The sequence below is a fragment of the Folsomia candida genome, unplaced genomic scaffold (genome assembly GCF_002217175.1).
Source record: "Folsomia candida strain VU population unplaced genomic scaffold, ASM221717v1 Fcan01_Sc029, whole genome shotgun sequence".
NCBI classification, from domain to species: Eukaryota; Metazoa; Arthropoda; class Collembola; order Entomobryomorpha; family Isotomidae; genus Folsomia; species Folsomia candida.
In genome coordinates this window covers 615,618-641,567 of record NW_019091221.1, presented here as the reverse complement: position 1 = coordinate 641,567, position 25,950 = coordinate 615,618, and the positions used below count along the sequence as shown (strand labels likewise).

The following is a 25,950-nucleotide window of genomic DNA, read 5'->3' as shown; positions in this document are numbered from 1 at the left end:
TTTAAGTCCGTTTTGCAGTCTAATTTCATACTTGTCTTAATGGAATGCGCTCTTTAACGCAACTCTTCCACTTTTACGGCCCCCACATTTTACGACTTTGATGCTAAAAATCCCTAACGTGGTTTTTATCCAAGGTACATATAGTATATTGCACTTGAAGTACTTTTGACAAAATTTTGATAAGTGGTTATACCCCACGGACTGAGTTTTCATCAGACCTTATAAAATTTTTGGAAAAGTTCCCGTCGTTTTCGATGTCGAACTTCAGAAATAATTTAACTAACCAAAACGCAATAATTTTATTATTTTGTCACTTGTACCTTGTAGATAAAATAGTTTTGCAGTAGGGGACACAAAAAGATTAGTAAAATTTATTTTCTAAAAAATTTGACCATTAATTTTCCAAATAAGTTCACGAGTTTTTTAGGATTCCGCGACAGCTGATTAGCTAGGGTCGTTCTCCAAGACTGCTTACACAAAATCTTCACTGTTTAATTTAATATTATTTGGGACACTTAGAGCTTTGCCCTCAATCTTCATTTGACCGAGTGGGTCCGCGTTCAAGGTCAGCAGGTCAATTTTCCTGTGCACGGTCCAATTTATCAATTTTCATGAAAAAGTATCAGCGACGATGGAGGCCCAACATTATGTAATTCATGTAGATTCTTTTATTATTACATGCAATGATTATCTAGGGTTGTAATATTAACAATCATTCACCTCTGACCTCTTAGGTCATCATGCTATATGAGTAATTCAGTTTGGAAAGTGTTTTTTTGGCTCCTTCCAACTCTGGGGGCACTGGAGGGGGCATTTATAAAGCTATCGGCCTAAAATTTTAAATATATCTTTTTGAGAGTATTATTTTACAAATGACCAAAAATCAGTTCAAAATTCAACTCCCCGTCAGAGATATTCACCCGCGAATTCGTCAAAACCATGTCCTAACGCCTTTTGTAGACGAGTAGCCTGGTCACGCCACATTATTGCGAAATTTAACGGGACTCGTGGTATCAGGTTTGACTATGGTGACAGACATCATTTTTAATTACATTTTTAACGTGATATCAATTTTGTTGCGCATTTTCTTTATTGTCGTCAACACTTTGAGATTGTAAGCCCTTGACAATTCCCAATTAAAGTTATCATTATTTATTGCATTTAAAAATGTGTCCATTTAAAGTTTGACATTAATGCGCAATGCTTAATTTGATGCAGACAATATTCGAACCCAAAATTTGGAGGCGTTACAAATATACATTCACTACAAATAATATCGTCGTTTCAAATTGAGTGATTGAATATATTTGGGTAACAGATTTGTTTGTTTTTGCTCAATTTTGTTTTATAGAAAGTAGGAAATGCAAATTGTTACATATTTTTTAAAAGAAAACATTCTAAACTTTTTATTTAAATTCTACTTTGGTTCTAATATAAATTATAGATATATTCCCCGATTTATAAACACTTGTATATATTTTTATTGCATACATAGCAAATAGCTGTCGTCTCTTTAAATTCAACAATTTATAAGTTTAACTAATATAAAATGAATATTTATTCTTATTTTATGAAAAGCAACTCGGAAGGATGGGACAGTAGTTGTGGGCCACAACTTGTGGCTCCCTTGTCATCTCAGGTTTGGAAAAAGTTTATTACGGATTTTTCCCGTAACACACATCATTTCCATTGGTCAGCTCCAGCCATATTGATCGTTCTGGATATACCAGGGCGGGGGGAAGGACGGTAGTGTCTGCCATGGTTGTTGGTAGGGTTGTCGCGGTGGTGGTGGTCTGTGCGGTGGTCGCACTGCTGGTCGCGGAGGTGGCCGAAAAGGTGGTCGCCAATGTACTCGTTGAGGCCGCGGTATTAGTTGTATCTAATAAAAATTAAAGCTTCCATGTATGTACACATCTCATGTTTTCATTACTTCTCGAATTTTTGAAAACCTGTAACATTTTCATAATTACTTACGACGCTTTCATTTTGGGCAGCTGCCGCCCCCGTGTTGCAGAACAAACCTCCACCCTCGCATGACCACGTCTTAAAATAATTTGAGCTACAAAATTACTCAGGTATTCACATTAACTTTTTTGAATTCCACTTACGTCGTTGTTTGGCATCGCCACGGCGGAGAACAATGCGACAATGAAGATCATCCGCCCCATTTATTTAGAATATCGAGTATTTAAATTAAGATTATGAAATACTTGTTTTTTTTGCTCTAAAAATTTGAATTCTTTTCAAAGATGCGTCATACTGGAATAAAGTTATTCGGTGCTGTTGGGTGTAGAAATTAAATGATTAACTGATGATCTCGGGGCTAAAATATGTTTAGAAGGGGAAATAGAACAGCAAAAGAATTGATTATGGTAAAAACATGTTTTCTGACTGATTTATTAATTATTTATTCCTATTATTTATTCCTAAAAACCTGTGGTAAATAGGTTCTCCGCAATGGGTTAAACACCTTGTCCAACATTATACTCATTTTTGCGGTTTGTTATTCAATCTGATTATAATCATGTTTGTTGGCGTTTCCATTTATATTCAAATGATGCTCCACGACGTATCGGTTGATGAATAGAGATGAATAGATAATTTGTAATATAAACGTTTGCATCGTGCTTGATTATAATTTGGACGTCATGAATTTGGTTCATTTGGCAAACTATGAATAATATGTGTCTGCTAGAATAAAAATGGGTTTGACAATTGTATAAATATTATTCCAACTAAATAATAAGCTAAGTAAATATAATTTGATTCTTCAAATATTTATGTATATGACCAAAGTGATATATTTATTTAGTTATTAGCTCACCCTGCGAAGCATGAGAGCCATGGAATTCCTCTTGTCCGTCTGTCCTTACATTAATTCCGTCCGTCTGTCTGTCCGTCTGTGTGCTCACGAGTTTTTTCCATAAATTGATGCTAAAATGTAGTTAGAGTCATATACGCCTGCTTTTTAGTGATATTCGTCATCCCATTTCTGAGAGTGTGGAGTGCATTGAATTCACCTACACAGAAATCCTGTACGGTTGTCTGCAAGAGATATCTGGTAGCATGACCAGTAGGTAATATTTTTAAGACTGATCACATATGCATGCGAAATATGTTTAATTTAAGCCTCCACCAGATGCGTCAGCAGGATCTGGCCTATTTAAAGAATTCTCTAGTAGTATTTATTCATCAAACTTATTGGGGCAACATACTATAATATGAACCAAACGTTGATTGAAATGGTTATCAAAATTCGCAGCATATGTACGTATGTATGTAGGAAGCAAATACCTAAATGTATTAAACATTTATTGAACCTGTGAAGTACATACACACATGTGGGCATTAACATATTTATACCGGCATAATCATGGATTTTCATGGATTTTCATGGAGTCAGCCAATCTTTCGTTTATATGTATGTATGTAAATGCTTATATGTAAAAGCAGAGTATTTAGTTCATTCCATTACAGAACCGCTAGCTTCCGGATGAATATTAATCCAGCAGGTTGCACTCATATAAAGAGACAAATTCACGCAAATCAGAAAAACAGTGTAACAAAACGATCAATAAAGGAGTTATCGAAAAATGGTCGTATCAACTAAAGTCCTTATTCCTTTGGTGATTCTTCTAACCACAAACCTGGTAAGAGAAATCAGTGATTAGAAGCTATTATTCGCAGGGTATGCTACATACCCCGGGTTTTTGAGGTATTGGGGTTTTGTGGGTTTTAGTGGGTTTAGGGGTTGTCCAATACCCACGGGTAGTCGGGGTTTTCAAATATAATAAAGTATTATAACCGGGCATTACTAATAATTCTGAAGTTAATTAGTTGTGAAAATTAAATTAATAAGCGGCTTTGGTGAGAAATTACTCACAGTTTTTTCCAAACCTAATACATGAGACAAATACTCATCTTACCCCGAAAAAAACCCCGACTACCCCCAAAACCCTGACAACCCGAGAAACCCAGGTAAAACCTATATGGGTATGGGTTTTCAATAGCAAAACCCCAGGGTTTTCCTTACCCTGCTTATTGGTGTCATGTTTTAACTCAGATTTTCGTTTTTTTTTCAGAAACATACAGCCGGTCAATTTCCAACGGAAGGAAATGGAGCCAATGTCATACGGGAAACTCCTAAAAACGGATCCGAGTTAATAGCAACTCCACCATATCGACCGGGTAATACTGATTGTAATTTCTGTGGCGGATTCACAATGTCTTCATGTAATGACTTTTGCTACCAGAAAGGGTATGATTTCTACTATTGTGACGCATGTTATTCCTGCTACTGTTATGTCGATTGTGAGACGAAGGGCTTCATGTATGTAAACTGTGTTTAACGAGATAGATAATTTATACCATTCCAACAAAGTTTTAGCGTGCTCGTAAATACTTTAAATAAACCGTAGTAAAGTACTATAAGAAGTAGCACTCGTGTAAAAATGACTTGTAAATAATTTTGCACCAATGTAGCAAAAAAACGAAGAAAATACATAATTCTACATAATTTTGAAACTTTGATATCAAAATTGTATAATTATTTGTCTCGGATATTCTGAACTATTAACGCGCTTGGTCTTACCACTCCAAGTTGTGTCGCACCAGTTTATGTTACTGATTGTTCGATACTAACGGTGCTAATAATTTATTAAAAAATGGAACCAGGGTTAATTAATTGGCATCAATTGATGCGAAAAAAATCGTGAACAGACATACAAACAGACGGGCAGACAGACCGACGGACAAGAGGAATTCAATAGCTTTTATGCTACGCAGGGTGAGCTAATAAGTTTTGGATATGCAGCATCATGTATATACATAAATAAATGTAAAATTGTATTTCATGTATCCAAAGATTCAAAGATCTCAATTTAAATCAATTCTTAAGTACAACCGCAACTTAAGATGAGTAATTAGCTATGTAAGGCATGATAAAAAATAAATGATGGGCAAGGCCGTAGGAAAAGTGGTTTCAGGTGGAGAGCACTCTCCAGGCCATACCGCCTGTGAAAGTCCGATACAAGATATAATTCACCCTGCCAAGCATACATACTGCACTACATAACCATTCCTTAACCAATTATTTTTTGGTCTTACCGACCTTTAAAGTCGTTCGTAACCATGCCCAGATACATTAACATGTTAATATTTACGAAATTAGATATTTCTATGCATATAAAGTTGAAATATTTATCGCCTTACCAATTTATATCTTCCAGGAATCCCAAAACCTATCGCATAATTATGTTTGGGGAATTCAAACCCAATAATCAACTATCTACTAGACAGTCCAAACTTAAAAGACGGTAGTCATTTCCAAAGAATCCTATTTGATCGTAATATCTCAGCAGGTACAGGTGCACGAAAACTGATACTTATATACGTATTAATTCTGGGAACTCAAACTCCTTAATTTTAGGATGGATTCGGGTTTTAATTACTTCTTGGAAAATTGTCGAATCTGTTCTTCGAAGTATTTGTAAATACGGGTGGAGTAAGAGAATATCTAAACTATATAAAGCAGGCGAGTGTATCGTTGCTGGCTGGGTCGGTGGCTTAGTTGAGAAGTTAGCCTCTCCTTTTCTTGCTCCACTCTGCAGAGAGAACAGGAGAGGCTAACTTCACTAATGTTGGAGTAACGGACTTATCGACGGGCCTATTTTGCACGTCAATTGACGGGCTTCTACACCAGTATTTATATAATGCGGACTCTACCTCGGTATTCTGTATGTAGTGAGTGACAAGATATTACTAGCGTAAAATAGGTATCGTAGAGTGTGTCCAGCAATTATAGGCCTCTTTTCATTCACTACATCATCAGAAATTCATGATGGATTTAATCAGTGTTTACAGAGAAAAAAGGCAGGCAGTGCCTTTTTGCCGGCCTCTTTGCCTTTTTGCCCCACAAAAATGCTTGCCTTGCTGCCTTTTGCTAATTGGGGCGAGATGAGACGAATACCCTGAGATAAAATTGGAGTGAAAGTTATTCATTGCGTTTTTATACTTTTTCCAAATATGATCCATACATAGCCCAAAATTTGATTATGTAGGCTGATGACGAAATATCTAGGGAGAAGTATACAATTAATTTGAAGTGTCGATGAAAGCCAGAACCCTCCAGCACATTTGTGTAAACATTAAATGTACTCTGTAATTTCTATAATACGTTATAAAGAACAAGAAATCGGGTTCAATCGTCAAAAATCGAGCAAAGAGGCATGAAACAGGCAAAAAGGCATCAAAAAGGCCAAATGGCATTGGAAAAGTCAAACAGGCAAAAAGGCATCAAGAAATAGCAAAAGGGGTAACTTTTTGCACCCGCTGGATTTATTCCATACTTGGTAAATAGCATAATAGATTTAGGTATTGTTCAGCAGCTTATCAAACCCTAATGTCGTCAAGACAGTATGAACCAAACAATTGATGAAATTCCTTTAGTTCTATCATTGTTGGACACACTCTAAATATCCCGAGATAATGATACGAAATTGGATATTGCGAAGGGAGGTCTTAAATTAAACCAATACACTACGTAATCCCGATCGATTCCAATTTATCTCCAGAATATAAATACTTCTAGTTACCAACCGCATCGGTAAAGTTGTATTTTGAATAGCTTTGCTTCTTCCCAACAAAATCTTTCCCCTCATCAAAGGATTATATACGGTTAAAACTCAAACTACTGTACTGGGTAAGATAGTACAAATGTGGGTGAAAAGTGCATTCGCCCTGATAAGAGTAGCTAAGCGAAACCGGATTTGAGAATTTCAGCTATTAATTTTGTAATAATATTTTTTTCAAGAATCAAGTTGAAATCGTCTGGTTGTCAGTAATTCGTTGAACATACACGCAAACAGGTTCAAATTTTTATAGTAGTTATTTAAAGTACCTCAATTTATGTAATAATAAAATAAAATAAAAATAATCCTTTAAAGTCAACAGATATCAGTTAAAAGCAAACTGGTTTCCAATCTATGACTGTCCTTCTCACCATATAACTCTGGTGATGAGCAGTGCCGTATCTGTCCTTGGTCCAGCCTGGAGAGTAAAATTCTGGTCCGGCCTTTTATGTGCAAAATTATTAAAATTGATACAGCGGATTTCTGTCGCTTATTTCTTATCTACGGCTATCGTCACAAATACAGAGGGTGCCCCATTTATTCGTGGAAGGGTTTAATAATTTTTTTTTACCCCACAAGCATATTTTCCTAAGGCGAAACTTGTTCCATATGACGGCCCTTGTTTTTAACTTTAAGAATGCATCGCTTTTTATCCGATAAAAAAACTTCCAAGGACTTTTCTTATTTCGTATATCTTTCAGTCATTATTTTAAGCGTTCCAACGTGCGTGAAAATTAGTAAATCGGTTCGGAATTTTCATGATTGGTTAAGTCTATATTTTTGTAAAAACTGTACCTTTATCTTCTGTCTAATATTTTTAATTTCTGATATACATAAATTTAAAATTCCCGAAAATCTCAAGTTCATATTTAAATTTGATTTTAAATTAAATTATAGCTTCTTACTGTACTGAGAAAGTTTTTTTAATTCTTACTAATACAGGGCCTTTAAAAACGGTTTGGAACCGTTTTTCACAGAACATATAATCGGGTTACTTAAATTTGCAAAAACCCAATTTCAAACCGGTTTTCCAAATCTCAAGATTTCGGATGTCGCAGAGATGGGACTTGATTGCCAAATTTCACGAAAAAGAAATTATTGAATAAGTTATGTACATTAAGACAATTTTGATTATCGTTTTCAGAATTCAATTTCTACTTGTCCACTGTTTGACAGAAGCGTATTAACATTTGTAACACCCCACTTTCGTGAATTAAAGCTCCTAGAAAAAAGGTAACGCATGCAAATCAGTTTTTTCGCTCGGAAATGCTAGAACGCATTCATAGATTTTGAAAAAATTAAAGAGGAACATGCTCCTCGCCATTGTTATGAAAGACTTAAAGGTCGTTTAGACCAAAAAATATTTGGTGAAGTAGGGATCATGTATTTAGTGCTATGGGGTAAGTATTTAATGCAAAATATTCGAAATAGTCATAGGACACCAACATTTTGCATGAGTGGGTCGACACAGATAGAATGGTTAAGTTATTAATGCTCGATTGATAGTATCACGGGCTTTTCAATTACATATGAAAAATTGTTTGATAAGGTTATTAACTCAAACTTGAAATTTTTTCAACTGCAGGACTATCTATCTTATGTTACCTCAACCGATTTACAGAAATCGTCACAGAAGGCTTAAGTTTGAGTATTGTGTCATTTTGTGAGATCACTGAAACTTTTCAGAAGTGAACAAAATCAAGATTCAATTTATAACTATGTAAGCGTTGGTTTGGGACGTTAGGTTCTATGTATAAGTTAACATGTACATAGGAGGGTCAATAATATCTAGTGTCTGCATCACCCGGCCGGTACGGCCCTTCGGGCCGTCCGGCCTGGAGAGTTCTCTCCACCTAAAACCAGTGCTCCTACGGCCCTGGTGATGAGTCGGATCTTCTCACAGAGAACGGACTCTGCGAGGGCTCCCCTTTCTGGCATTGCCAGACCGTCTGGCCGGGCTCACCCAACCATGAGAGGAGCACCCACCCCGTACTAACACCGAGCCGAGTAGGATTAGCAAATAGCTTCCCGGACAGAGAGGAATCGAACGTGTGACTGCGTGGTGACAGTTCCGCCCCCGAACCCCTAAGCCAAAGGGCCTTACTTGTAGTTTAGTTTGCATAGATTTTATTTATTTACAATGTGCCATGAAACCGCCAAATTGCTAGGAGGGTTTGCAGTTCACTCCTATGTACGTAACTGGCGCCAATGTTATACTTTAACTGTGGTGCAAGTTACCAAGGACTGAAGTACAATCCCACCTTGAGAATTTATGTTTTCAGCGAACACCATGTCCTCCTCAGTTAGGATTGCCATCCTGATCGTGACATTGGCTTCGTTCCCGTCATATAATACGGGTACAGTTTGGACCGGCCTGTTTCGCGATGTTGATATCACCTTCATTTTAAATCCGAACGTTGATGAGTTAATTAACGTGGACAGATTTCCCATACTTTGACGTAATCAGGGTTCATAATTTGTACACCCCGCTACGACAATTTGTCCTTGTCCCATCAATATTTGAATCGTTGGATATAGATTTGATCTTAAGTCGCCTTACGGTATATGGGTATCGGGAAACCGAGAAGTCTTCTCGACCTAAAGTCAGCTTCGTCAATCTTATCCGGTCAGGCACTTGGGTGGAAAAGTGTCAAAATTTAATCATGTCGTCTGCATCCCCACTCCAACAGGATATCGTGTTTGGTCGTATTCAAAGTCACCAAGATTTCCATTGTCTCCAGCGGCACGTGGGATTTTTAGGGACTGCGAAAGTAGTCTTGTTCACGGAAATTGCCTCGTTACCCTTTTTTGTTCCTTGTCTAACTTGTCATTTGATAACATTAACTGAAGTGAAACCAGTATCGTTTCTGACCATCTGGGAAGCTTGGAATGCGCAGAGTGGGGACCTTCACAAATGGACCACATTTACTCATATGCCTGTAGGAGCAAATTGTGCACCCCTACAGGGCTTACACGATGGTCTGGTCAACTTCAAAAATATTTCGATGTCTTCTGTCCCATCGCCACAATTACGCAAAAATATAATTTGACCTTGTCGGAGTACAAGTCTGGCGTAGGCTTTCGTGACAAGAAGAGCTTTCGCTACGCTGAAATATTGGTGACGGATTACCAAGGTGACTTGAAAACATATACCTGCCACCGCATTGACATTCAATCTATTAATTTTGTAACTATTACCAACCCTCCATCTCCTGTGAGTGGAATAGCCACTTTCGTGTCACCGTTCGACTTAGAAATTTGGTGTTTCCTTCTGATCAGCGTGGTCTTGGTTGCGGCATTTTTAACTTCGTTAGGATGGGAGGGTGGACGCTGTAGTGCTTTCGGTTTCATGCTTGCGGAGAAGGTAATCACTGTCATCTGCATATTCCTCGGCCAGGTTGGCGACAGTTCTGGTATTCCTTATCGAAAAAGAAGCGTCCCATTAATCATTCTCACAATATGGTTATTTGGGAATCTTTTCCTCATGGTTAATTATTATCAGGGCTCGATATATTCACTCCTTGCTGTCCTCTTCCCGCCTCCAACTCCACACGGATTTGAGGAACTGGTCGACATGGATATACCAATGATAGCTATGGATGCGTATACAAATTATACTGGCGAGAAGCAAAGCTACCTTCACGATATTATAATTCCACAATTAATCGACAATGCTGATGAGAATCCAAAATTTAAAAAGTTCCTTCTCAAATTTCGAGCAAAGCTTTTGTCAATCAATGATTTCGCAGTATCAGAAATGTTCAAAACAATAATTTTCGAAAATTCGAGACGTACTCACCCTATGCTTGTTATATTTATTGCTAATGGTAGGTTCGAGAGCTTCATTAGGTCTGCCAGTTATGTTGGAAACCGTCATATTGCTCGTCATAGTGGTGACTCACCATTTCGGATTTTATATTACGGAATTGGAGCCATTAATTTGTTCACTCCTTATCTCGCTAAGGGATTGAGACAAATCCAGGAGTCCGGATTGGTTCAGTCGTGGGAACGTCTGAACTCAATAGTTGTTCTTGTACGTAGAAAAAATTATTTATCACGAGGTAAATATTTTAAGGCTGTGCAAACCTTATTTGGAGATGTAAGAGAAGACATCACATTTCATGAGTCGAATGCAATCTCAATTGACCTAATTGCGCCGGGCTTCTGCCTCTGTGCAATTGTCATGGCGTCTGGAGTTTCGGTATTCGCGATAGAAAATTTTAGGAGTATCAAGCACATGGTCAGCATTGTAGTCAAGATTGTGGTTAGCGTGTATATATCATTGTTAAAGGTATTGATTAGCGAGCTATGCTGTGGGGACTAGTAACATACGGACGTATCTAAAGTTGGGAGGCGATAAAATCGTAAAGTAGGCACCAGTAGCTGTGTACGAGCTGAAACGAACATCATACCAAGAGTACACAGTTGGGCTGTGTGTGTGTATCTGCTTTTTTGACTCCCGCAGCACTGGGGGCAAGTTGAGATTGGCCGACGGGCTTAAAAAAATGGTTCGCAGATGCGAGCTAAACTACTCGTGTAAAAAAAATGAAGTAGGGTGCCGCCACTGTACAGAATATTGCAGGGCATCTGGACGGGAAAACATTGGGACGATACACGACTTGAAAACTTGATGCAAACTCGAAACTACTGTACATTCGCGACAACGACATTGCCAGAGCTGGCCAAATTAGTTGGAAGTCAAATTACAAATTACAAATTACAATCACAACATTGCTTCAATTACAATTACAAATACTCAAGACAACTCAATTACTAATTACAAATTACAATTACTTCTCTACCGAAATTTCGCTTCAATTACAATTACAAATTACGTAATTGAATTACATCAAAAATTACAATTACATTTGAGATTTTTAAATGAAAATTCATAATTTAATAGTCAAATAATTTCAACACTTATTCACTCAGTGGCCGCGGAAGCGTGGGGACATGGGGACCATGTCCCCACGGAAATTTTGCCGTGGGGACAGTCAATGTATTTGTCCCCACGGTATCGTGGGGGTCAAGTATACGTACATATTAAAAACATGGATTTCAGAAGACTAAATAAGACTTGAATTTGAAAATTATATATATATTCACAATTATTTCCCTCATTTGATATGTGTAAGATGATGTTGGAAACATTATAAAGAGGGACCAAATACACATATGTATGTATCACCCATGCATTTGTATGCATGAGTTGCGCATAGAATTGCGTTGGTATTTAAAATTATAAGAATTAACAAATGTGCGGGTTACCCGCAGCGGGTAGCTTATTTGTCTTACTTTGTAGCTTATTTGAGTTACAAATATGGTGCATGCCAAAAGTAAAGTGCTCCTCGCTCTGCCATTTTAATGGTACAGGCATGAAAAAATTGTGGAGAGATAAGTCATGTTTTACAGGTAATTTCATGTAGGTTAAGAAACCATAACAACTTTCATCAAAAAATCCTGTTTCGGCACGACAAGCGCCGAAAGCGAATTATTCACACAGGTGGATTTTCACGCACACAAAAATTCTTTGCTGCGGGATAAGGATAAGAAGATTGACCACTTCGCGAGGCAAGGGAAACGCAGAACCGTTGTGATGACCTTGTAATCAGAGGTCAACGCCGCCGATCTCACGCCGCCGCACCGCCATACGCCGATAGAATTTTAGGCGCCGCCGCCGCCGATAAATCTAATTCCCTATTCCTTTAACATTGAGACGCCGCGCCGCTGCTCCGAAAAATCCCCAAAATTGGCGCCGCCGCCGCCGCCAAATTGGTCGGCGTTGACCTCTGCTTGTAATTACACGATATTAGTGCCAGTGACACGAATTGTAAGAAGTTATCAGGTCAGAAGGTTACCAAATCGACCACAAGAAACGTAGAAAATTATGAAGCTCTTCAGGAACCGTTCCGAACTTCTGTGACTGCAGATATCGCCTAACGACGTCGTACGAGAAAATTCTTAAGCAATCGAGGAAAGCTGAAATTATAATTTCCAAGACGATTGGTTGTCTGAACATTCGTGGATTTTAGTTGATAATGAAGATGACAAAAGAAAATTGGTCATTGTAGATGGCTTCGGGAACTTGAGAAAAGGAACACAAGGATTGTGAGTAAATCATCGGCAACAATAGAACTGATAAACCGTCAGGGAAGGCAAAAACCAATTTCGTCATATTTAAATTCCCAGATGAAGTCGGAACAAGAGGCAACCATAAAATCTTTACGAGTGATGTTAACGACGATCTCGTTCCTTGGAAGGCAAGGAATTGCACTTCAACGACATGACATTGACGGGGGGAATTTTACCACTTCATCGGTCCCCAAAACGATATGTCATATATATGCGTCATATGATCAGCCCTTAATTTTTCGTCTGGTTAAATTTTTGAATTTTATACCAGAATGGAGTTATTTGTTGATCAGGCTCAGAATTTGGAGAGGGCAACCGAGACAATCCCCAGGGTGCCCAAGGGTTTATTAAGTCTTCCAAAAATTAGAGACTCAATTTACGTTAGTGCAATTGTTAAGCTACAACAAACTATAACAAACAAGTTGCAATACAAATAAATATATGTATCTCAAATTAAATTTATAAACATTCTTTAACATAACTATGTTTAATTATTAAAAAAGTTACCAAGGTAAAAAATCCTATTACTTCATTCAGTACCACCGATTTGTCGGTCGGCACTATACACTCCAACGCATGATAGCGCATTCAAAAGCTTAGCCCAAGAGGGTGGGAGCCGTTATAGTTTGAATAATGTAGGAGGCGCTAGGCCTAGGCCTCCTACATTATTCAAACTATCATATGTTGCTATCATATGATAGCGCATTTCAAAGCTTTGTCCAGAGCAGTGGAAGCGGTCATAATTTGAATAGCATAGGTCACGCCATTCAAGGTCAAGGGCACAGGTCACCAAAATTTCAACCGTAATTTCATAGCAGCTTGGATGGATGTCTGCAGATAGCAGTCGCCTCAAATTTATTTTATTGACCATTTTAAAATTCTTAGCATGACTGCCAGTCGAGAGACTGGCTTCTCTGCTCGTATTTTAATAATTAAATTCGTTGGATAGATTCCAATCGGCCGCATCCGAAAACCCTCCATCGAAACTCTCGAAAACCTGTCATCATCAGAAGCACCTATAAGACCTCAGGGTCTAAAATTTGATCTGGAAAACGTAAAATAGAAAATGATGACTACATCCCGGAAAATTTAGAAAGAAGAATAAGATATTGCAATAATATTATAGACAAGAAACTAGTCAAGCTATTTGATTAAATGATTTAATTTAAATCTGACGCCAAGACCTTGGAAATATTCCTCCACGGAGCGCCTCAAATCTGAAGTGATTTTAGAAATATTTCCGTTCCCAGACCGTAAATTTTATGATTTTTGGAAATGAAAACTGCATCCGTAGGCAAAACAGAAGCGGATCAAACTAATAATGTAAAAAGTAAGGTTGCCGCGGGTACCGGGTCGGGTACCCGGCTACCCTGCTACCCGGCCATTTTACGCAAAAAAACCGGGTACCACGCTGAACCGGGTGTTGCCAATTACCCGGCCGGGTAATTTCAATTTTATTTTTTACGTTTTTTACTCATATTTTTATATTTTCATACCATTTCTTCACTTAAATAATTAATTTGTCGAAGCCTCCTTAAAATATTTGTATTACTATCAGAAAGGATAAGACAAAATTCTCGTCGATACAATTTTTCACAATTTTTGATATGTTATAGATCTTTAATAGTAGAACCAAAGGCTCCCTTAAAGCTGAAATAGACCTGCGCAAGCTTTTTTCGGGGTCGAAATGTCAGGAGATAAAAAGTCAGCGTATCCTATAAGTGGGAAACGCTGTGGACTTTACTCCTAAGAACTGGAATACATATAACAACAATTGTGGAAGATCGTACAGACAATAATTTTGTCATGTTGACTGTTTCCTTTATAAGTTTTGTAAAAAAAATCATTTCAAATTCGCAGTAAACTTAAATTGTTGCATTAATTTCAGCTACATTACTTAATTAGAACAATGTCGCAGTAATTTCTTGCTAAAACTATACTAGCGCTCGCATGATCTAGGGGAAAGCCGGGGCGGGTAATTGGTACATATTGGCTGGGTAGTACCCGGCCGGGTAGTGCAACTACCCGCGGCAACCTTAGTAAAAAGTAACATCGAGCTTTTGAGGATGAAGGTTTTACCCAAGAAATAGGACGTTAATCGGGAAAAGTGGAAATGAAAGTGGCTAACCCTCAGTATATTGTGAAATCAAGAAGTAGTTTTTCGACTTTTTTTTCGAGAAGTATGTCCCCACGGTCAAAATCATCTTCCGCGGCCACTGTATTCACTAGTAACAATGTAAATGCCTTTGCATCAAAATTTCCATACAGAAAAAATAATTTACGAGGCAAATTTTGCAAGTAAAAGCATTTATCTGTATATATATTGTTCAAAGTGAACAAGTATTGAAATTATTTGAATATTAAATTAAAAAATCTCAATTATAATTAGTAATTTGTCTTAAACTTCAATTGCATAATTTTAATTTGTAGTATTTACTTATTTTCATGCATAAGGCTCAATGTGTTATACACCCTAGTAATTAATTCTGATGTAATAAAAAAAATTCACGACTGCGAAATAATGTTTATTTTAATTCAGAAAATGAAAGGCAGTGAAATTTTCGCATGTGAAATACTGTCAATTTAACAAAAACAGGGATTTTTGGTTGGTTTTAATCACGATAGATGGTGATTTAGTAATTGTAATAGAAGAAGTAATTGAATTACAATTACACCATGTTGAAATGTGCAATTACAAATTACCAATTACATTTAGTTCAATTACAAATTACAATTACAATTACATTTCTCGAATGAAGTAATTGAAATTACAAATTACAATTACTAATTTGTAATTGTAATTGTCAATTACTAATTTGGCCAGGTATGGACATTGCACCTTAGCATTCAGCATCACAATCAATCACAGGAAATTTGACAAAATGTACAAAAGTTTCAACATCCAGAGCGAGAAGGCAGGGAGGATGCAAATCGGCGAAAAGTTCTGGTATAAAACACAAATACTATGCCTTCGACCTTTGAAGAATTTACAAACTGTTGTATTAAAATACCTGATACATTTGTTTGCAACCCTAGGTAAATACTCTTATACACATGAAGAACTTTATGAACATAATAAAATTATGCATATGTATATGTATATGAGGTTCATATCTATTGTCTGGTTGTGGCTACCTGAAATATTTTCTCACAACCTTTTTCATTCAGCGGGGGGCAGCGTGGCTACATATGTACGTGCCATACCATGCCATGCCGTGGTGGTCTAAAATTAACCGTGCCCTCAACTCTCCTCAATCCTAGCAAACCGTTCAGTCCACGATAGCATGTCCAGATAGCATGTCTATTTAGACTCTTGGTCCCTGTGAAATTTATTCACGTGTCAAAAATTTGTACCAAAGTGTGTCAATTGTGGCAAAATTTCATCCTACATGAAATTCTATCATCTGGAAATGTAAGTGTATAATTCGATTCACAAAATTTTGCTATTATTTATGTATAGGAATTACATATTAACACAGATATGTATTTACGTCGCAATATATTGAGGGTAATTCATTACGAGTTCGCATGTTCGCATAGGAACATAGTTTTTTCGAAATTGCGAATTTTGCGAAGCAACAAAGTGAATTTTAAAATGGGAAAAATACTTTAATTTCCATTACTTACCGAAATTTGGCATCTGAAATTAACAAAATAGGAAAATTCGAAAATTAAAAAGCCTAAATTTGAGTAACAATTTGTGGAACATATTTTGCTACCCAAATACTAGTCCTGGAGATGCGCAAATTTTCAAGCCAATTTTTTTTGCGAACTTGCGAACTTTATTTTCTTGCCAACGTTGCTAACGGTGCGAACTCGTAATGAATACCCTCATTGTATCAGGGATAGTGAACTACTTAATTATCAAGTCAAAATAGTTGGCTTTGATCTCGTGACATTTAGTTAATTTTTTCCCCTGACTTTTTGAACTTATACATAGATTCGCTACAAAATTTAAAACAACCCGACGCCCCCGAGGAAGCCATGCCAAGGTCTAACATCCGCCCCAACTGCGATATTTGTGAACGCAAATTTTCTTCGGTATATGCGCTGCAGATGCACAATAAAGCTTTCCACTCCGCGACGCCACGGCCCCGCCTGCCCTGCACTTTTGCGAGGTGTGACAAGTCCTACTTGTACAAGCCACACCTCAACTATCACGTGAAACTAGACCATAGCACGAATCCCGTCCAATTTCCGTGCCAGGTTTGCGGGAAAAATTTAAAAACCCAGAACAACTTGAACCTTCATATGCAAACTCATCAAGAAAATGCTGCAGTAAAATGCGATGTAAGTAGGGTTGCCCCGGGTACCGGGTAACTACCCGGTACCCGGCATACCCGGACTGTTTTGGGATACCCGGTACCCGGCCGGGTATACTTAAGTACCCGGTCTACCCGGCCGGGTAACTTAAATATTAAATTTTCTTACTTAAGATGCAAAAGCTTACAAAAAAATATAATCCGACGGATTTCATTTTCGTACTTTGTATAAAATAATATATTTGGAAAGAATGGATACAACCTTGGCCAACACTTATTTGGAAATTATCATAAAAATTTTCAAACAACTTTGACCGCACTCACGTAACGAATTATCAATCAGTTAATTTGCATATCTCGCACATTAAGAATAACTTACTAATTCTTAGAAATTTGTAAGCTTTCTCAAAGCTTAGCCATTGTTTTTTTCGTACGATAATTTCGCAGACTCATCCTCGCAATGATCAGCGAGAAAAATTGCGAACATCCATGACAAAAAGGTCGAAATAGACATCGTTAGTTGATTTACAAGACTTTCGAAGTGTTATCTGCTAATCTATTCGTAGGATATCACCTCGAAAGTCTCGCAAAATTTGTTTCCTGCGGCTCTTCGAATCCCCTCAAAAAATAACTTTTTTCAGCCTCACAGGTTTGCTAAATAATTGGGATGATAAATAAGGCATTGTCGTGAGTACGCTCATTTTGTGTCCCACATGATTCTTTCATTTATGTAATATCAACTTTCTAGCCCGAATAATTAGCCTGAGAAGTTGAAATTTTTACCATGTGCATATTGGACAAGGATATAGGAAACAAGTTCGAAGATAGGCTACATAGGTCACCTAGTGGACCTGTGTGGTCGTATTGGTGATTTGGGGGAGCAAAGTGTAACCATAGAGAAAGCTATCCATACAGATTTTGACAAAATATTACTTTCATCTGAAATTTGGTATGGAAGTTAAAAATGAATTCTGCAGTGTAGAAATTTAACTTGTAATTTTTAAAACATATAAAATTGTTGCAAATTCCAGAAAAAGTTAAAAATTCGCGTTATTTGTAATATCTAAATATTATCCGGTACCCGGCCGGGTAGCCGGGTACCCGGCAAAAATTTTAGGCCGAGCACCGGGTAGCCGGGTACCGGGTAGTACCACTACCCGGGGCAACCCTAGATGTAAGTACATACATAATTTAACATGATATTCGTATTACTCATTGATTTAACCATATTACTTACGGTATAGTGCCTACAAGCATACCTGTTCAATTGTTTTCCTATATTCAAAATTAGTTCACTTTGAAACTCAATTTGAATTATTCATTCATTGTTAATTAATTCAATGAATAATTCATTCATTAATTCATTCGCCCCATGTATTTAGCATAGGGCAAAAATGAATGAATAAAAAACCAACTCAATTTGAGATGTTGAATTATTCATTCATTAAATGAATTATTCACGCATTCATTCTTCATTTCCTAATAATTAAATGAACGTGAACAGGTATGCTAGTCACAACCATGATGTAGTGAGGCTCTGCGATTTTTGCGTTGTGCCCACTTTGTATTTACGGCGTATGCTCACTTTATACACAGATTTGTAAGAAAACGTACAAAAACCCTGCCTGCCTCCGCGCCCACAAGGGAGCCATTCACGGAAATAGGATTCGCCCCGAGTGCGCTATTTGTCGACGAACGTTTGTTTCCCGAGCCGCTGCTCGGGCGCACCATAGAATTTATCATTCCACCACCCCACGGACCCGCCCGCCCTGCTTGTTTGCAGGGTGTGCCAAGACATTTCTGGACAAATCAGCTCTTAAGGGACACGTGAGGATGGAGCATGCCGAAAATCCGGTCCGATTTCGGTGCACCCTTTGCGCCAGGGAATTCAAACGAAGGGAATACCTTAATTTACATATTACCACCAACCACACGGGGGAAAAGGCTTACAAGTGTTCAACATGTGAAAAACGGTTCGTACAACGGAGCCATTTGCAAATTCATCGGGTGAGCTGGTACTTTTAATTTGGCTAAATTATGCTTCGCATTGGGCGATCACCAGAGCTGTTTAATTAGCTTGATTTCTAATTAATTAGTGATTGATAATTAGATATTTTGTCCAATTAATTGGTAATTAGTAATTAAACTCGGGTTGCTAATTAAACCAATTAATTAGCTAACTAATTATAACATTGACCAATTAATTGGTTATTTATAGTGATTACAGATCTTTTTACATGTATTTTTTCTGCACTTAGCTTATTTTCAAGTTGAACATAAAGATCACTTAGGATCCTTAGATCACTCTTTGTATAATTTAACAAATACAGCACATAGCTCATTTTAAAATGAAGCCGGCAATATGACAGTTTGCTTAATACATTTTATCTTTTTAGAGAGTCCACACGGATAAATCTGATCGTATAAAGTTCATCTGCCATCACTGCGACCGGGTTTTCTTGACAAAACCTAGCCTAACCGGGCACATCCGGGCAGCCCATGAAAACCTTAGGAATTATGGATGCCCTCATTGTGACAAGAAATTTTATCGCTCGGCCCATTTAAAGGGGCATGTGGAATCGAAACACACCATCAGTAAGGATCCTGCGACAAATGCGAGAATTCCACGTTCGGCATGTGAAATAGAGCCGTGTCGATGGAAAGAGTGTTACTTTTGTGGGAAAAGGTCTCTCCGTTATTTTAACTTGGCTCGACATGTGCGGAGACATACTTCGGAGGTTTAACGTGGATATACTACCATACCTGTTCAAAAATTTAGTTTTCATTCAAACGTCAGCCATCCCGATTTTTGACTGAAGATTTTCATTCATTTTCTTTCAAGCTCGTTTCATTTCACTTAATCTGACTTCAGTTCTTACTTCACTCCATTTATTAAGCATTGGGTATAAAATGAAATGAGTGAGAAATCTTTCATACATACATACACAGTCAGTCATCTGAAATGAAAGAATCTTCTAATTATTTTCACTCAAATGACAGGAAATTCATTTTCATTCACTATCACTGACCATCATAATCAGTCAAATGAATGAAAGTGAACAGGTATGGGATATACGGAACAAGTGGTGAATGCAAATAGATAGTCGAAACGAATTATGGAATAAAATATTTATGTCTTTCGGGGTGAAGCACATAATTTCGAAAAGTCCATCCCGTGAAATCTTCCGTGACATTCCTGCATTCTGATTGGCTGTTGACATTTCTGCTCCATCAATAAGGGAACAGATACGAATTATGATTACGATTATGATTATGGTTATGATTATGATTATGATAAAAAATTTTTAGCAATTTAAAAAAATTCCTTAGCGACATGAAAAAACGTCCTTAGCAACATAAAAAAATTCCCTAGCAATGTACAAAATTTCCTTCGCAACATAAAAATGTGCATAAGAATATAAAAAAAATCTTTAGCAACGTGAAGAAAATTCCTTAGCAACGTCGAAAAATGCCTTAGCAACGTTAAAAGAGTTCGTGTGGCCCGTCTTTAGGACGGGCTTATAGGCTAGTTTATGTATAAGATCGTTATCTCCGTAATCCTAAAAAATCCGTAAACAAATATTATTATAATTTTTTATACCTTAGGATAAGCCTAAAAGTTGATATTATAAATTGGGATATTTTGCAGCCCATTTTTTGGCAAAAAATGCATTCCTTTCAAAAAGAATTAGCTCTTTTTCCTAAATAAGTTTAACGTTCTGCTTTTTACAATACGATCCTGTCTTTCATTCTAAAATACTCCGCGATTAGATTTCTTCTTCCTATAGATTTAGAAGGGGATTGCCGGTTGCATCAATTATTCCAAACAAATCAATCAGATTTGAATTTCAAGTTGAAAATGTATATTAGCCAATTGTGTTAACATTTTTAGAAGAAAAGTTTAAATATCTCGGATCATTCAGAAAAGTTGGGATTATGAACTTATTGTTTATTTATAAATATGTAACCTTGGTCAAATAATGAACTAAATACTGTAACAAATTTTATATCAGCAAACCGTACTCATTCTGACTCGTAGGTATATTGCATTTTCATAGTAACGGATAACTACTAAAAGTGGATCCTGCACTCTCATCAAAATTGCCACCAAAATCGTCTCCTCGTGTAGGTACTATGCAACTCTACCGTAGGGTGATAATATACCTCCGCCTGTTGACAAATGTGTTTTGTCTCCCGAGCGGAGGTAAATATTATTGTCACCTACCGGGATACAATTTGTTACTCCCGATGACAGAATGTATACAACATGGAAGTAACTTGTGTCTCTGAATGGAAATAATTTACCTACATGTGGCGACAATATGAGAGATAAGTTACCTCCGTCTTGCGCATATATTTATCTCCTTGCGGTAATAGATTAGAACCCTTGGGAAGCAAACATAGTTTATAAAATATGTATTTATTTACTTAAATACGATTTGGTTAGAGATTAAATTTCTTCACATGTCTCTACATACTACGTACATACACTTAAAAATATAAAAATTAAATTGTGCATGCTTATATATATATATGTACATACTTATATTACTTATAATGTTAGTGAAAATTGATCCTCGTACTAGCTGGCTCGCTGCTGAAGATTTACGTTATCTGAAAATCAAATAAAATTAAAAATATTACCCTGCAGTACTCAAACTAAAAAAATCGCAGATTAACAGATAAACAAATAAAATAAATAAAAACGAAGTGAAGGCCCACCTGTCACCTGTTTATAATTTGGCATTTCGATCATCTCTTTGAATTTGACGCTGCTTATGAATTCAAATTAGACCAAATATAAATCTAATTACGGCCAACAGAAATGAAGCGTCAACTGTGTAAATTTTTAAATCACACTCAAAGACAAATTAAACTTATTACTACTACTTTAAACGGAGTTTTATCTTACCATAAAAACATCTTCCAGTTCCGTGGAGCACGTAACGTTAGAGATGGAATGTTATTCCAATAAAATTGGAAAAATATCTTCATCTCAATCTGCGCCAAATTCATCTTTGAACGAAATTTGCGCATCCGGATCTAGAAAAAACTTGTTTTAGTGTAAATATTAATAGGACAAAAACAATAAAATTACAGCATAAGCATAATATGAACAATGAATTAAAATTATTTACCTGAAATGTAGAGTAATCCATAACTTGAACCTCTAATTACTACTTTTTTCCTCTGGTAAGATACAAAACTCGAACAATTGTCGTTATTCTGCCAGGTGCGAGAGAGAAACGTTTGTGAGAGAAAACTTAACTGCCACTAAACTTTAGTGACTAAAGTTTGCGCTGGGCTTTAAGGAGACAAATTGTCACCTATAGGAAATGATTTTGGAGACGAAATTATCTCCTCTAAGGAAATAAATTATTTCCGGATAGGATATACTGTTTGTCACTTCCAATGTTGACAATTTTGGTGACAAATTTATTACCTAATGAGAGACAGAGGTTGTTACCTTGTCAGGGTAGTAAAAATGGTAATAATTTTGCTTCTAAATTAATGAGAGTGTGCATAGATGATGGGAGGCACTAAAAACAATTTGTTTCATTGAATTTAAGAATGACGGATAATATATATGTATAAAGTGTCGCGTTTTATCTAGATCTTTATACTCATGATTCAAACTAATAAATTATTTATAAATTCATCTCATTGAGCAACAATTTATGCCAATTAGCTCTGTTGGATTTAATAATTTACTAGCACCATCATACGATCAAGATTACCTGGAACATTACACACTGGTGAAGACATTTGGCTGCAATCCTTTACTTATCGACCATCTTCGTATTATACGAAGACTACTAACACCGACACGACACGTGTATTTATACACGTGTTGATACGTATTCTATCCTTCTATACGCTTTGGTAACTTCCGGTAAAATATGTTCATAACCCCGGAGCATAAACCCACCAAATTATCTAACGTGTATATCCGAAAACATTGATTTAAACCCTTCATTAATAGGAACGAAGAAATTCTCAAGCAAAGGATTAGCTATAATTCAATAGAATGCTTGTAATCATCGGCTTCCCATTTGTCATTGGGTGACCATTAGTGATAGTCCCGGATGTTTTCCAAACTATTATAAAATCTAAAACTTTTCACTTATAATACCTTATAAGTATTATTATGCATAATAACCTCAATTATTTTCGTCGAATGTTTGTCAAGTATTAAATTTCAGTTTCAAATTTACTAGTTTACAGTAATACAGTTTGTAATCTGAGGATAAGCAGCTTTTGAGTTTGGAGTTATCTAACTAGTAAATCTTCTAACTTACGAAAAACCAGCGAAACCATGTTCAGCGAAATCTAGCGCCAATTTCAATAAACCGAATGAATTAATTTATGCTGAAATTCTAAAATCATTGGATTTGAAAGCTTGGTCGACCATCGTGCACGAAAAGTTAGCTTCATTAGCACAAACATTGTAGTACGACGATCCTGGAAAAAATACTCAGCATGTCGAAAAATTGTAGTATATGTAAAATTTATCTAATAACACAATAGAGATATAACATGTTTATGTACTACAAATTCAACATAATGTAATGACAAATTTAGCCTCAACAAATAAACGTTTGCTTCTTACGACTCGCTATCTCCGGGCTTTTTAGCTAGTAGTTCCTTGATAAGGCTGAAAAGTAAACGCATAGAAAGCTAAAAACTGTGCAATTTACTTACAATTATAGTTGCTAGTAAATTACATTGGTAAACTTCTGCTTAATTTTATGCCATGCGATGCTAAATGCCCCCTACTCACGATGATAACGCCATTATCAGACCCATGTAGGCTGGCGAACAAACACCTCGTTTTCAAAATGTTAAAATCCAGCATCTGAAATCTCATCCAAAATGGTTTTCAATATTTTTCATACAAAACTTTTTTGACAAATTCCAAATGACTGATAAACGTTATTTTTCCAATCTTGTTCTAGCTTTATTTTCTATTAATTACTATTTCACCTGGTTAATATTACCACTTCAAATTACATCCGTCATTGGTACACCCTACGTAAAAACCGTTGTATTAAAGTATTATCTGAGAGTATTTGAAAATTGCACAAACACTGTACTTATTCGCAAATCTGAAGACCTAAGCGTTGTCAAGCTCCCAATTATTTTACGTAACCGAACTGAACATGTAACAGAAACAACAGGGGTCAGGTTTTCTATTCAGAGAAGAAATCCCTCAATGCATTGCTGGGCTTTATTTAATCTCTTATCTGAACGGGATGTAATGCAGGCTAATTTTGCAGCTTGGCAGACAACTTATGGTCTCCCATCAGCTGTAGGGCGACAATTTTTAATTTCAACAAAAACATTGGAAGCTACAGTCGACTCAATATGTTTAACTTATGGGAGAGAATTGATATATTTACTTAACTTTGAGATTATACTCGTCGAAATTGGAGAAGCCCAAGCACGGCCAGTATCCTCTCTAAACACATTTGGCCAAACACTGAGAATGCAATATTTTAACTTTTATTATCATGCAGAATTACCGGTGTTAGGACAACCATCGAAAGCTTGGTATTATATTGAATGCTCCCCAAAAATGGTAGTCGACTGTTTCAGCGAGTTACTAGAAATTCGCGAAGCTGTAGCGATCCTAAACAAATATTTTAAACCTAACGGACTGCATTATATAGGAGAAGAACCTGCGACCAGTCTCATGAAATGGTATAACGGAGGATCCAACGAGCTAAGATTTAAAGAAATTGTTGGATTAACAAACTTTAATGATTTTGTCGTATTTTGGGGATTACAGGATGCCTCTGAATTTACCATTCTTAATCTTACCGTTTTTCATCTTCCACCTACGGCTTTTGAATTTCCCGTCCCAATTAATCCTCATTCCTACATTTTAGGAGATGTTTTAACATATAGTTTCATATCTTGCTATAAGGTTAAATCTGAAACATTCATTCTGAGCGCATTGACAACCCCATTCGATGCGGAGTCTTGGCTTTTGATTTTATCAACTTTTTCCGTTATTATTCTTATTTTATCCTTACTGCCATGGACGGTTTCTTTTGAGGGAGCATTTGTTGCTATCGGCATACTTTTAGAAAACTCAGTGTTGGGGGATTTAAAGTCATTTTAACAGAGGTTCACCACAAAAACTCAAGTATTCGGGGTACATGTTTTAATTGGTGTATGGGTGATAATGGCTGGCACAGTGCTCACAAATTTCTACAAAACATCCTTCACAATGGAAATGACTGTACCGGTGAAATATTCACCACCATGGGAGACTTGGCTCGATATTGAAGGAATGCGTGTGCTATTACCTTTAACTATGTTCGATTCTCTACCAGCTTATCCCAAACCACCCCCGTATTATTACTTCATTGAAATCTTAAAAATAAAAATGCACTTTTACATCAATTCGACAAAGTAAGTTTATGTAAATTATCGTTCTCTTGTGCTACATCTCAGATGAAACTATTATTTGACTTGCAATCGACGAAAATACTTCATTTCGAATAAAAATTTTAATTACTTGCAGATACACTAGATTCATAAAAAAATTCGAAGAACTGACACCAAAGTATTTAGATCAATCTACCGCCGCCGACGATTGGAATATCGATGCCATATACAATCGCTTGCAACTTGCCGCGGGTAAAGCAGTACTCCCAATTCCTCCCGTTGGCGTAATTGATTATAATGAAACCGACCGACTCCAAACGACACTTTCAACATGCAAGAAAATTGCGTATTTAGATACAACCGAAAACATTTTTTCATTGCTACCATTTGTAAACGACAACAACGGCAATGTTCAATATTTGACTGGTGTTGAACCACTTTTCACTGTCTATCGTGGATGGATGCTGTTCACAACTCGTAGAAACTATGCTGAGAAGCGCATCAAGATAATGCAATCCTCTGGGATTTATGCC

General features: G+C 36.7%; 1 protein-coding gene and 2 long non-coding RNA genes across 3 annotated transcripts; 2 read left to right on the top strand and 1 right to left on the bottom strand.

Annotated features, from left to right (window-relative positions):
• Window positions 1-1,376: 1,376 nt before the first annotated feature.
• LOC110860181 lies at window positions 1,377-2,693 on the bottom strand. Its single transcript, XR_002548917.2, has 3 exons — window positions 2,109-2,693; window positions 1,975-2,043; window positions 1,377-1,879 (listed from the first exon to the last, which is right to left on the bottom strand). It is a non-coding gene; the product is annotated as an uncharacterized LOC110860181 (long non-coding RNA).
• A 161-nt stretch (window positions 2,694-2,854) lies between these two features.
• On the top strand, window positions 2,855-4,524 carry LOC110860168. Its single transcript, XR_004837183.1, has 2 exons — window positions 2,855-3,650; window positions 4,083-4,524. It is a non-coding gene; the product is annotated as an uncharacterized LOC110860168 (long non-coding RNA).
• Window positions 4,525-18,625: 14,101 nt separating this feature from the next.
• On the top strand, window positions 18,626-20,299 carry LOC118439008 (zinc finger protein 25-like). The gene is made up of 2 exons (XM_035860011.1): window positions 18,626-19,030; window positions 19,420-20,299. Exons 1-2 carry the CDS (start codon window positions 18,857-18,859, stop codon window positions 19,765-19,767), a joined length of 522 nt encoding a protein of 173 aa, XP_035715904.1. The 5' UTR covers window positions 18,626-18,856; the 3' UTR covers window positions 19,768-20,299.
• Window positions 20,300-25,950: the final 5,651 nt, after the last annotated feature.

Bases quoted from the DNA above. Each gene is read 5' to 3' on its own strand.
- LOC118439008 (XM_035860011.1), top strand. From the start codon at position 18,857: ATGGAGCATGCCGAAAATCCGGTCCGATTTCGGTGCACCCTTTGCGCC. The intron at 19,031-19,419 runs GTGAGCTGGTAC...TTATCTTTTTAG, and splicing joins GCCATTTGCAAATTCATCGG to AGAGTCCACACGGATAAATC.